This window comes from Grammomys surdaster, unplaced genomic scaffold (genome assembly GCF_004785775.1).
Source record: "Grammomys surdaster isolate TR1022 unplaced genomic scaffold, NIH_TR_1.0 254, whole genome shotgun sequence".
Lineage (NCBI taxonomy): Eukaryota > Metazoa > Chordata > Mammalia > Rodentia > Muridae > Grammomys > Grammomys surdaster.
In genome coordinates, this window is record NW_021604695.1 from 857,528 (window position 1) to 870,236 (window position 12,709).

Genomic DNA, 12,709 nt, shown 5'->3' on the forward strand with positions numbered 1-12,709 from the left:
CAATCTATACATGATTTTTAAAAGAATGTGGTGGTTAACTTTATTTTACATATATATGTATATATATACATATATATACAGATATACACACATATATATACATATATATATGTATATATATATGTGTATATATATATTAAGCTCAAACTGATCAATAATGAAACCCAGTTCTGGACTTGAAAGTACCCTAGGTTCTTAACTCAAACAGCTTCCCAGTGCTAATCCCAGTGTGGATCAATAAATAAAATATGGACGGTTCACCGACGCCACCACTCCAGGCCAAGGCTATAGAGTGGAGATTAAGCAGACCCCTATTTGCTTTCTATTGTAACCCATTGGATCTAGACAGCTTAATACAGCTGTGATGACTAAAACAACGTGCTCAGTAGTTTTGAGACAGAGTCTATGCTTCCCTGGCTCACTGGGAACGCCTGGACTCCTGCCTCAGCCTCTTAGCATCTCATGGGAGGTTTTTGTTTTGAAGATTTATTATTTTTGTGTGTATGTGTATCTACATGTGTTTGTGTGTACCGGGTGATAGATAAGGCATTGGATCCCCTAAATCTGGACTTATGGGCAGTTGTGAGTCACTCAGTGATTATTCTGGGAACTGAACCAGGGTCCTCTGAAAGAGCAGCAAGCACTCTTAATGATGCTGAGCTCTTTCTCCAGCCCTGAGCTTAAAGGTCTTGATTTAGAAATCTTGCTTCAGGTAATAAACCCCACTTAAGGTATCTGTTTTATGCTGTTGAATGGTTACATACCCATAATAGTGAATGGCTCTCCTTCAACCTAAAGAGTTTTTAAAATTTTATTTTGTATTTTATTTTAGACAGGGCCTTACTATGTAGCCCGGGCTGGCCTTGAATTCACAGAGATCTGTTTGCCTCTGCCTCTCAGGAGCTGGGATTAAAGGCATGTGCCACCACACCTAGACCTTAAATGCTTTTATTAGCATATGTTGATTATCCACAATAATGGGTTTATGACATCTTCATACATATTCATAATGTATTTCTATTGTGTGAATGCATGTGTGTGCGCGCGCACACACACACACACACACACACACACACACACACACGCACAGAGGCCCAATCAGTTACCCTCCTTCTGCTTCCTTCTTCTCCCATGAACCCCTTCACTTTCTTTCTACATTCATGTCTTTTTTTCTGTGTGTGCTCATGTGACTCACTGCTTATGAACATCTTTCTGCTTCTCCAGTCAAGCATTATCTGTGTACACATCCTCAGATGCTGACTGGCCCATCTCATGGAGATTTTGTAGAGATAACCTTAGCTGCTGTGAGTTCAATAGTGTAATAACCAGGTTGAGCCTGGAATCCAGAATTCCACACTGCTTCTCCTGTGTTCTCTAGCTCTGACATTGTCTCAGCTTCCTCTCCCAAAATGTTCCCTGAGGCTTGGCAGGGGTGATATGTCTGCTTTATGGTTAGTTTTCTTTTCTTTCTTTCTTTCTTTCTTTTTTTTTTTTTTTGGTTTTTCAAAACAGGGTTTCTCTGTCCTGGAACTCACTCTGTAGACCAGGCTGGCCTCGAACTCAGAAATCCGCCTGTCTCTGCCTCCCAAGTGCTAGGATTAAAGGCGTGCGCCACCACTGCCTGGCTTTATGGTTAGTATTCAACAGCCATTTCTTCACAGCACTTCGGTCATCTGCTCTCCCTGGGCACTACACAAGCAGCTTCTTGGACCAAACCTTATAGCTACACTATGAGAGGGATAAGGTTCTGTATTTTTTTTTAAAGATTTATTTATTTATTTTATGTATGTGAGTATAGTGGTGTTGTCTTCAGACACACTAGAAGAGGGCATCAGATCCCATTACAGATGGTTGAGCCACCATGTGGTTGCTGGGAATTGAACTCAGAACCTCTGGAAGAGCAGTCAGTGCTCTTAACAGCTGAGCTATCTCTCCAGCCTAAGGTTTTTTATTTTAAAATTTACTAGGCACTTATATTTTGGTTGAGTCAGAAGGATTCCGTGTTTGAGGTCAATGTGGATTATGTAGAGAGAACCTGTTTTTAAAACAAACAAAAAACTAAAACGACAGCCAGTCATGTTAATACTTATAATCCTGACACTTAGAAGGTAAAGGAGAATGATCAAAATTTTCAAGGCTGAGGGCTGGAGAGGTGGCTCAGTGGTTAAGAGTACTGGATGCTCTTCCAGAGGTCCTGAGTTCAATTCCCAGCAACTACTTGGTGGTTCACAACCATCTGTAATGGATCTGGTACCCTCTTCTTATTTTTTCTTTTTTTTTCTTCTTCTTTTTTGTGGTACCCTCTTCTGGCATGCATATATATATATATAACACATATATAAATAAAAAATAAAAATTAAAAAAAATTTCAAGGCCAGCCTAGGCTACAAAAAAACATCTCAGAACAAACAAAAATTATTCCAGGTAGTTAAAATTTATGCATGAGTTCATGAGATTGCTCAGAGGCAAAACACTGGAGTCAAAGGAAATGCCCATATAGAGGGCTCAGTTCCGTAAAGGTAAATTGTCAGGTCTCCAGAAAAAAAAAAATGGAATAAAAACTATTTTACCTGAAAACCTTAGAACTTAAAAGTATTTGACCTTAGAACTGTTGAACCTTAGAAACTGCATTTTAAAAAGATGGATGCAGGGGCTTGAGAGATGATTCAGTGGTTAAAAGAGTATGGCTGTTCTTTCAGGGGACCCAGGGATCAGTCCCCAGAACCCACAAGGTGGCCCCCAACCATCACAAACTCCAGATCTACAAAATCTCCGCCCTCTTCTGGCCTTTATGGGTACTGCATGCACACGATGCACATACATAGAGGCACACCATCCATACTTAGCAGCTTTTGTGGGAGCTCGGTATTGGGAGCCACAACACAGCACCAGAATGACACCCACCAGCTCCCCCGGCAACTTAATGAAGATGGATGTAAGCAAGAAGCAGACCTTGGCCGGTCAAGACAAATCTCTTTAAGCTGTAGGATCCAACTCGGGTCATCAGCTGGTGTGGCAAGGGCGGAACTGGAAATAGCCCTGGCTGGCCTGGAACTCCATATGTAGACCTGGCTGGTGTCAAACGCACAGGGATCTACCTGCTGCTGCCTCCCAGGTGCTGGGATTAAAGGCTACACCACCACGTCAGGCTGGAATTTTTTGGGTTTTTTTTGTTTTTTTTTGTTTTGTTTTGTTTTTCAAGACAGGGTTTCTCTGTGTAGCCCGGACTGTCCTGGAACTCACTCTGTAGACCAGGCTGGCCTTGAGCTCAGAAATCTGCCTGCCTCTGCCTCCCAAGTGCTGGGATTAAAGGCGTGCACCACCACTGCCCAGCTCTGGAAATTGTTTTTTAATACAGATGAATATACCATTCTTGTCTCAAAATGAAGTATATTGTTTTGTTTCATTTTCATTTTTTATCAGGACAGGGTTTTTCTGTATAGCCCTGGTTGTTCTGGAACTCACTCTGTAGACCAGGCTGGCCTGGGATCTACCCACCTCTGCCTCTCAAGTGCTATAATTAAAGGCGTGCGCCACCACCACCCATCTGTTTTTGTAAGAATTTATGCATATGTGTCAAATCTTGGTCTTGTAATTAGTCATGTAAAAAATAACTGCATTCTAATGGAAATGAAGTTTAGCCCAGTGGTTTTGAAGGGAGAGTCATTAGAGTCTCTTGCTTTTGTTTTTATCTGGCTATTTTGAGCAAATGAAAGCACTCTGCAGGGCTAGTGAAGTAACTTGGTGACTAAGCCTGACACTTCCTAGAATCCACATGGCGGTCCTATGACCACCACACACATGAACCATGACATGTATGCCCACACATATATGCACAGACACTCTAAATAAGTAAATGTGATACAATTTAGAAAGCTTTCTCTAATTGCTTCCTTTGTCAGGGAGGTGGTTTTGATATCATAGTATGTGTATAAATATGTATTAGGGGCCACAGAGAGTTGTCATAACATAAATCTAGAAAAAAATGAAAAAGAGAAAGGGTCGTGATGATATCCAATACTCTGTGTTGATTACAAAAAAAAAAACTTATAGGAGAGAGTAAGAATTCTGGAGGATCACAGTGAGACCATGGCAGCAGGGGATGGTGGGGGTCAACTGACTGACAGAACCATCTTGGAAAGCTTGGCTTCTAGTGAGCAATCTCAGACACCTAATTGAAGAGAGATGAGGACACTGTGTGCCCCTGGGCTCTCACTTTCAGTACTAAAGAGCCTGGTGACTGTCCCCTGCAAGGTACAGGACGGTGGTCCCAATGTAGACTCTGTTATAGCAAGTGGCGCTGACAGCCAGTCCTTCCTTCTGCAGGAGCACTCGGGACAAAACTTACAGTCTCTGTCTGTGCTAGCATCTTCACTAGGCCCAGTCAGAATCCTCCCTGGGGGTGAGAACATCGACACGAGGGAAGCATTGCAGCTGAAGGGAAGGTTGGGGAGCTGTGGAGGCCGCCGTGAGGGGCTGCTCATGCTGTCTGTGGCCTCAGTCCCATGTCCTTTCAGGTGGAGAAGCCAGTGTGTTGCCTGCCACATGAGCCATTGTCTGGGCAGACATGGAGCTCTGCTGGGTCTTCTGGGGGCTTGTCTTGTGGCTGATGGCTCCCTGCCTGGATCTGACACGCGCATTGGCACCCCAGCAGGAATGGACATACATGGTACCACAGCAATGTAACTGGTTGTACTTGAAATTTGGAGACCATGGCTGCCCTTCAAAACCACCCAACTGTTCCACCTGCCACCACACAGCTGGAGAAGCATGTTATGAGAAGACCATGGGATACTGGAGGACAAGAGTGCTTTGGTGGCTGGTCAGTGGTTAGCGTCCAGCCCTGTGCTATTGACTTCACTCCCCGGGTCCAGTCTATCTTCCATCCTCTGGCCCAAACCCTTTCTCTTGGCTGCTGTGTGCCTCTCCTCTCCCCAACCATGGATGGCCCCTGGTCTTTCCTCCTGCTCCCCAGAACTGATGGCTGGTGCCAAAGCCCTCACCTTGTCTTTGTGCTGTTACCAGGGCATGGACTCAGTGTGCGAGCATGGGACAATGTGGAAGAAGCCACCAGAAGTGACTCCCAATTCCCTCCTGCACCATTTTGACTTCCACTGTGTGTCCTGTGACATGCTGGGGAATTCTGGCCTCAGCATTATCAACCAGTTAATCTACATGGCTTTCAGGTAGGTACTGGGAGGGTAGTAGGGTCCAGGTCAGGCTTGTCCCAGGTTCAGTCAGTTTCTGCCTTTGTTCCCAGGATGAATTGGGCCTCCAGTCACAGCTCCGAGGCAGAGATAAGGAGCCAAAGTGCAGGACCCTTCATCTGTCCCAGGAACACCAGTTACCAGGGTTCCTGGGAGCAGCGCTGGCTACTGCAGCTTGCTGATCTGGTGCCCCAAGTGACAAGGTAATGAAGAGTTGCTGGACATTCTCAGTGTGGGAGTACAGGAGTTTTTCCTTGGGAGATGGGAGGAGTGTTGGGGAGTCTGAGCTGCCTTGCTGAGGGGACCTGAGCGATTTTCTCAGCTCTCACGAGCTTTCTAGAATTTCACCATCTCCAATTCTTCTGTAGATTTTGGAAGATGGTCTGATTCTCTAGAGGCACAAGATAGTAAAGACGAGGTAAGAAGGATGTAGCTCTGACCTGCTCTAGGCAAGGACTCAGGCTAGCCCAGGTACGATTATAACACAGGCTAACCAGGGTGAGTGGCCAGTACTGGAATTTAGTCTGGTCTGCATAGTCAGCTCAGACTCATTGCACACTTGATATCTTCAGTGCAGAGGCCAAAGTTGTGTGTCTACACTCACTCCTCTCTGCCTTCTTCTGCCCCATTCTGACATTTATGTTTAAAAAGCTTATTTTATGTGCATTAGTATTTGCCTGCATGTATGCATGTGGATCGTGTTCATGTCTGGTGCCCTTAGAAGTCAGAAAAGAGCCTGGATCCCTTGAATATGGAGTTACGGATGGTTCTGAGCCATCATGTGGGTGTAGAGAACCAAACAGGTTCTCTGCAAGAGCAACAAAAGTTCCTAAGCAATGAGCATCTCTCTAGCTCTCACGCAGTTCCCCAGCTCTCCAGCTGCCTTTTGTTCCCCACCACACCCCCAACCCCTTGCTTTGAGAGAGGGTTTCTCTGTGTAGGCCTGGCTGTCCTGGAACTCACTATGTAGACCAGGCTAGCTTTGAACTCACAGAGATCCTCTTTTGTGAGACTAAAGGCATGTGCTACCACCACACGGCTACCTTTTACCTTCCCACAGGGCCTTCCCTCTGTCTGGAATCCCCTTCCCAGAGCATATACCAGGGATCAGCTAGCTGATGGTCTTTTTGAGGTCCAGGGTAAGTCTATGAGAGTGTTGATCACACTGTGTTGAGTCTGTCTTCCCTAGGGAAGTGAAGCTCTATCCTCCTCCAGCTCTAGAGACAGCCTATCACTAGATGAGGAAAGAGGGAGCGTGGGCTAAAGCACAGGAATTCAGCCTGCTGACATGCACATCCTCGCTCATATGCTAGGCCACTCTCTCTGGATTTGGATCAGAACAGCAAAGAAAGAAGTTCTATTACTGACAGACTGATAATCAGACCCAAGGCCCCCAGAAGGATCTGTGCACATGGACTAGAAATGGAAGTTGTTTGTCAGCTAAGATGGGTAGACAAGGCCACCATTCCCAAGTGACAGCGAGCCGAATGCTGGGTTTTTAGTTAATCACAGCAGTCATGCAACTGTGAAGACATTCATGGTAAAGATAAAATGGTGTGACATCAGTCTGGTTCTGAATAAAATCTTGGTCTGGTACTCTTTGCAAGCATAGTGTCTGGGGAGGAAGGGTCAGATCTCAGGGACAACTTTTTCTCTCTCTCTCTCTCTCCCATCCATCTTTCCATCTATTCATTTATCTATTCACTTATCTAGTTATCATCTATTTAATTTGTTTTTCTTGGGCAGCAGTTTACAATGTAGCTCCAGGCTGACCTTGAACTCATTATGTTCCTGTTTCAGCCTTCTGAGGACTGGCATTATAGGTGTGCACTACCTTGCCCAGTGTTATATATAGCATTTTCCTACAAGTCAAAAACCTTTCATTTTGGAGGAAAGCTCCTTAAGACCTAGGAGGTTTTAAGGGGAGGCAAAAATTCCATCCTACAGGGAAGACTCCCAAGTAACAACTCAAAAGCTTCAGGAAGTCCCAGAAACTGAGCAGATTTACTAGACCCTTCACTCTATTAGTATACATAAATTATGAGACCTGCAGAGTCACTCCCAGACAAGCCTAGCTGCCAGGCAGGAAGCAGAGACCAACTGAACTACCTGCAAAAGACTTTCTAACTTGTGAAGCTGCCCACAAGTTGTGCAATGAGCTACAGGTTTGCAGCATTTGTGTGTGTCACCCTTTGTGGGGTGGGCTTTTGGTTATGTAACTGTGTTTGGGTCATTTTTACTACTCCTATTAAGTACCCCAATCAAATGCATTTGTTCACTTTCACTGAATAGCATGAGCAACCTCATCAAGTTAGTGTCATTGTTTTCAGAGGAGACTCCAGTACAAGAAACCAGAAAAATGACATATGAAAAGATGAAACTGGACTTCTAATACATGCAATATATGTACATGTGATTGTGTGTGTGAAGGACATAACTATCAAAAATACAATCTTCAAGAGTAGCAAGAATGAGCATAGCATGCTGAGATCAAGCATAGAACACTGGAAACAACCGTTTTGGGGGCTGGTGACATGGCTTGGTGGCAGAACTCCTATGTAGCATCACTGATACCTCGGGTTCTATCCCCAACACTGAAGGAAAGGAAGAAAGGTGGGCACAACTGCACTTAGGCTCTGAGGAAGTCACTAACAATGGTCTCAGGCCTGGGAGATCTAGTCTCTATCCACTAGGCCCTTTCTGTGACAGGTTTAGCCAGTCTATATTGATTAGCTTGATACATGGTTGGACTTAGGGGCCAGAGTCACTTCCAGTTAGATGTTCTCAGGGAGGGACACAAGGATAATCAGGCAGACAACTATGTGTTATGGGGAACAAAGCCAGATGGACCTCTCAAATCAAGGCTTTGACTTTATGCAAAGGTCTTGACTTTATGTAAAGAAAGTTGGTGCTATACAGTACCTTCTATTCTCCTGTAGTAATTGTCTCCAAGGCTTATTGACTCCACCTGCGAACCTAGGCCGCCTAGTACTGGAAGCTTCCAGCCTCCATTCAATCTAATCTAGGCCTAGAATATTTTCAGCCTCTGAAGCTTACTGTTCAATAAGCTCACCCTTTCTAGTTGCTTCTGACCTCTGGCAGGCTAGTCAACTCAGCTGTTCTGGTCCAAAACTCCTTTACATGTTAACTGATTCAAAATGGCTTCTCTAGGCTTCTTCTACATTTCTCTGCTTGGCCTCAAACTAACTCTAGCAATGTTCTTATCTCCTAGCTCTATCTTTACCTGCCTAGTCTAGATTGTTCTCTCTTCAACCTCTCTGTAAAATTCTCCTAGTAAGACTGCCTCCTTCTCCCTCCCTCTCTCCACTTGCCCCTTAAATAGCTTCTCCTTTTCTCTTCTTGTGAGTTGGATATATCCTATTCTGTCAGATTTTTCTGTGACTTGTCATTTTGTCTGACACTCAATAGACAGCACTTTCTTCATTCTTTTTTTTTAAAAAATGTATTTATTTTATGTACAGGAGTACACTGTAGCTGTCTTCAGACACACCAGAAGAAGGCCTTAGATCTCATTACAGATGCTTTTGAGCCACCATGTGGTTACTGGGAATTGAACTCAGGACCTCTGGAAGAGCAGATGGTGCTCTTAACCACTGAGCCATCTCTCCAGCCCTGGGTTGCTTCCTTCTATAAACTAATTTTACCTTCATAGTTTGGGATTAAAGGTATATACTATGGGCATGTCTGTATTCCAGCCAGAGGGATTAAAGGTCTGTGCTAAGGGTTGAGCCATCTGACAATTAGAAACGGTTTCTTTTTCTTCAGTAAACAACACAATCTCAGGGTTCATAGTGTGATCCTTCAGCAGGTGGCCTTAGCATCTGCGTTAGAACTAGAGGCCTGCCATAACCCAGCCTCTAACCTTGGGCCCACCCTTTGCTACAAGAGACCAGTTGACCACCAGTGAGCTTAGCAGCACTCCCAAGTTCTCCATCCCTGAAAGGTCATTGGGTGAGTCCCTTGCTCTATGGTCCTCCTGTTCATACTCAGAGGTCTCTAACTCATTAATGTGTTACTTGGTTCTGGCTTTGTTTATAGTATGCAAGTGTATGGGCATGTATGTGCTATTGCACATGTGTGGAGGTCAGAGGGCAACTTATTCACCTATCTTGTGGGACTGGGGGATAGAACTCGGGCTGTCAGGCTTTGCAGGAAGTGCCTTTATTTGCTGGTTCTTATCAGTCACACTTCAGTTTGGCCCCAGGCTTTTCTTTTCTTCTCTTTTTCATATGGTTTTTCAAGACAGTGTTTCTCTGCATAGTCTTGGCTTTTCTGGAATTCACTCTGTAGATCAGGCTGGTCTCAAACTCAGAGTTCCTGCCTCTGCCACTCGGAGTGGTAGGTTTAAAGGTATGCACCACCACCACTCAGAGGTTTTCTTATGTAGTCTTCCCAGTTAGACAACATAGCATGTAGTAAGTTCATGCAGCCATGTAAGAATCAGCAAACCATCCTTAATTCCCGATTCCCTGCTTCTGCCTATCTACATAAGCAGAGACCACAGCCAAGGACTTATGCAAAGACCTAGGATTTATTTTGACGAGAAGCTGAGGGAGACACCGAAGACAAGTAAGCCACGGATACTCCCTGTACCTGATACATTCAGGACGCTCCTGCCCAGGACAGAATACACATATGCTGTTGGGTCTTCAGGCTTAGTGTAGATTGTGGTTGCTTCATCCGGCAGAAAGACAACAGATGCCCTGTGGTCAGGGCAAGGCACTTCTTGAGTAACAGTAGGTTAGCAAGCAAATGTAATTTGCTTCATTCCCACGTGTGTTGGGACCTTCTTTAGCCTGGAGGGTTCTTGTTTTCTTCCTGGGACTATCAGCTGGCTAGGGTCTCCCAGGTTGGGTAACAGGTAAATCTTGCCTTTGGCAAATCTGTAGCTTGGGGAGTGGGGTGGCTGTGGCCCCTCTGCAGTCATCCGATTGGTGTACTATCTGGCTCGCCCGTGTCCTACCCTGTCTATGGCCACTACCTGTGGGTATTTTGAGTAGTGTCCCGACTGAGATGTAGCAGGAATGGCCCTGGGGATGTCAGACTCTGATTCAGGGACTCATCCAGCTTTCGGGTCTCGGCCTCCAGAACAGTGGCCTCAGGGGCCTGGGCCACAGTGAGGAGGGAGTGAGACAGGCTGTGATGCAGGCCTGCTAGCTCACGGCTGGTCTGCACTGAGCGTGCAATGTAGTCCTGCCTCTGCTTTCGCTCCATGGCCAGCTGGGCTCGCAGCAGGGCTACCTGGTGGATAGGAAAACCAAGGATGCAGTTGAGAGCTCTGAGGCTGTCCTGGCCGTCTGCTCTGTGCTCTCATAGAACCAACCCTGCTACACACATGAATCTCAGAATCAGGCTCTAGTGTTGGGAAAGGGGCCCCATGGACTCCAAATCCAGTGATTCCTAACACTGGCTCGTTACAATGGCTGGTTTAACTGTTAGCTTCACACAATCTCGAATCATCTGGGAAGTATCTCAGGAAGAGGTCTTCTCTTCTACAGAACGACCTGAGCACTCAGCTCATGAGGTGGTACCACTCCGTGGCTTTGATTCCTGGACCGTAGAGCTGACAGTGGTCATGCCTGCATTTGCTCTCTCTGGGCTTCTGCCTGTGATGTGACTAGCTGCTTTAAGTTCTGCAGCCATGAACCCCCTGCTATGATGGACTGTTACCTGAAATTATCGCTAAAATAACCCCTTCCTCCTGTACATTGCTTTTGTCAGTGTATTTCATCAACGCATACAGGACAACAGTTGACACACAGGGAGCTACAAGCAGCAATCAAACTCAACAATTTTTTTTTTAAATTTTAAAAGGTTTACTTTTAAAAAGTGTATGACTGTCTTGCCTGCATGTGTATGTGTGCATCATGGGTGCCTGGTGCCCGCAGAGGTCAGAAGAGGGTGTCAGATGCTCTGAACTGGAGTTTGTGGATGGTTGTGTTGGAACTGAACCTAGATCCTCTGCAAGAGCAACAGGTGCTCTTAACCACTGAGCCATCTCTCCAGCTCTTCGTCAATTTTATTAAAAGAAAACTTACATGTGATAAAATGCCCAGAGTTTTAATTTTAATGATTTTGATAATGGATATATCTGTGTATCACCACAGTCTAATCAAGACAGAGAGATTTTAATCGCAGTAAAAGTTCCATCATAACTTTTGTAAGAAAACATTCCAACTTAACTAGAATGGTGTGAGGCCCAGGTATCAGTATTTGTTCAGCCCCCCCTCCCCGCCCCGTGTCTCTAGCATACAGCTAAGGTTGAAAATCACCAACTAAACTTTCCATTCCTCAGACAGTGAGCTAAGCAGAAACGAGAAGTGACTGGAGTGTCAGGATTGTACAGAACTAGCTGAGAGAAGAGGCAGCAGAGGGCAGATCTGTGCAGGCACTAGGAAAAGAAAGGTCTTTTCTTGCCTCAGGCTGAATCAAGATTGCTTCATATAAATTTAACAAAATAAAAACCAACAGGCAAACTGACAGCAATAACTGCTGACTTCTGATAGAGGCTCAGAAGTCAGATTCTACCCTTCTGAAGGCTCCATGGCAGAGGCTGGGAGGAGAGAGGGAGAAAGGTGTGGGGAAGGAACAGGGGGGGAGCTTTAGGTAAGACACTCAAGGCAGGGAGGTACTGATGTTTCCCTGAGGGCGGTAGCCTGCTGGAGCTGTGTCTGAGTCCTCTGTCTATTGTGCTGTTGGAAGTCCTGCCTGACTACAGCAGAGGCTAGCCACTGCACCCTGGTCCATTCTGTTCTAGACGCCCTCTGTGGAGGCTAGCCTGGACTAATCCCCACACTTCAGGTGGAGTTGGAACTGCAGCGCTATTTGCCTCGCATGAAGACGGAAGTTCTCTGAATCCCAAATCTACTTCCCTTCTCCGGCTGGAAGTGCACAGGGCCAAGCACATAGCAGACACTAAACCTTGTCGCCTGCACAGTAAGAGGGAAATGGAGACTAGAAAGTGGATCCTTCTAGAACATACCTCTTTCTGAAGCTCAACCACAAGCATGTTGTCCGAGGAACCTCTCTGACTTCCTCTCCCATTCTAGGAAAACAACCATGGGTCTTGTTAGCTGGGGCGCTCTGCCCTGGAGTAGCCACAGCGCCCTACCTCTGCTGCCAGGCCAGCTAGGCTGCCAGGGGGGTCGATCTACTTGGCAGGCCCTAGGAGTACTGAATTTGTCACCCCTCTTCTGGGGGTCTAGGCACCATCTGAGGGCCAGAAGAACCTGAGCTCAGACAGACGCTCAGTTGGGTGTGGTTCCAGGGCTAGGGGAGGCTGAGGAGGACCCACAGCAGTACACGGGCAACATCCTCTGTGAGGAACTTTTGTATTTAACATAAGGGTTCATAGTGAATCTGGCTTGTGGCACCTTGGGCTATGATCCAAAGATATAAAGGGGAAGACAGTGTCTGTCCTTGGGAAATGGAGTAAGGCTGGAGACGTTCAGGTCAAGAGGGAGTTCCCTTGTTCCCTTCCT

The 12,709-nt window shown here is 45.8% G+C and overlaps 2 protein-coding genes across 4 annotated transcripts in view; one reads left to right on the forward strand and one right to left on the reverse strand.

Annotated features, from left to right (window-relative positions):
* Positions 1–4,567: 4,567 nt before the first annotated feature.
* Positions 4,568–6,602, forward strand: CUNH20orf173 (chromosome unknown C20orf173 homolog). Its single transcript, XM_028775228.1, has 5 exons — positions 4,568–4,822; positions 5,026–5,186; positions 5,261–5,410; positions 5,576–5,625; positions 6,521–6,602. The coding sequence occupies exons 1-4, from the start codon at positions 4,568–4,570 to the stop codon at positions 5,592–5,594; spliced, it is 585 nt and encodes a 194-aa protein (XP_028631061.1). The 3' UTR covers positions 5,595–5,625; positions 6,521–6,602.
* A 3,138-nt stretch (positions 6,603–9,740) lies between these two features.
* The window catches only part of Cep250 (centrosomal protein 250), a 41,458-nt gene continuing 38,489 nt past the window's right edge, over positions 9,741–12,709 (reverse strand). For all 3 annotated transcript variants that reach the window (XM_028775223.1, XM_028775224.1, XM_028775226.1), the window contains 2 exons: positions 12,211–12,273; positions 9,741–10,469 (listed from right to left, as the gene is read on the reverse strand). In XM_028775223.1, coding sequence (XP_028631056.1) covers positions 10,206–10,469; positions 12,211–12,273 — 327 coding nt within the window. In that variant the 3' untranslated portion in view covers positions 9,741–10,205. The remainder of the gene's footprint in view (positions 10,470–12,210; positions 12,274–12,709) is intronic.

Excerpts from the sequence above, each read along its gene's own strand:
- CUNH20orf173 (XM_028775228.1), top strand. The coding sequence starts at position 4,568 with ATGGAGCTCTGCTGGGTCTTCTGGGGGCTTGTCTTGTGGCTGATGGCT. Across the intron at positions 4,823-5,025 it reads CAAGAGTGCTTTGGTGGCTG|GGCATGGACTCAGTGTGCGA; the intron begins GTCAGTGGTTAG and ends TGCTGTTACCAG. Across the intron at positions 5,187-5,260 it reads TTAATCTACATGGCTTTCAG|GATGAATTGGGCCTCCAGTC; the intron begins GTAGGTACTGGG and ends CTTTGTTCCCAG.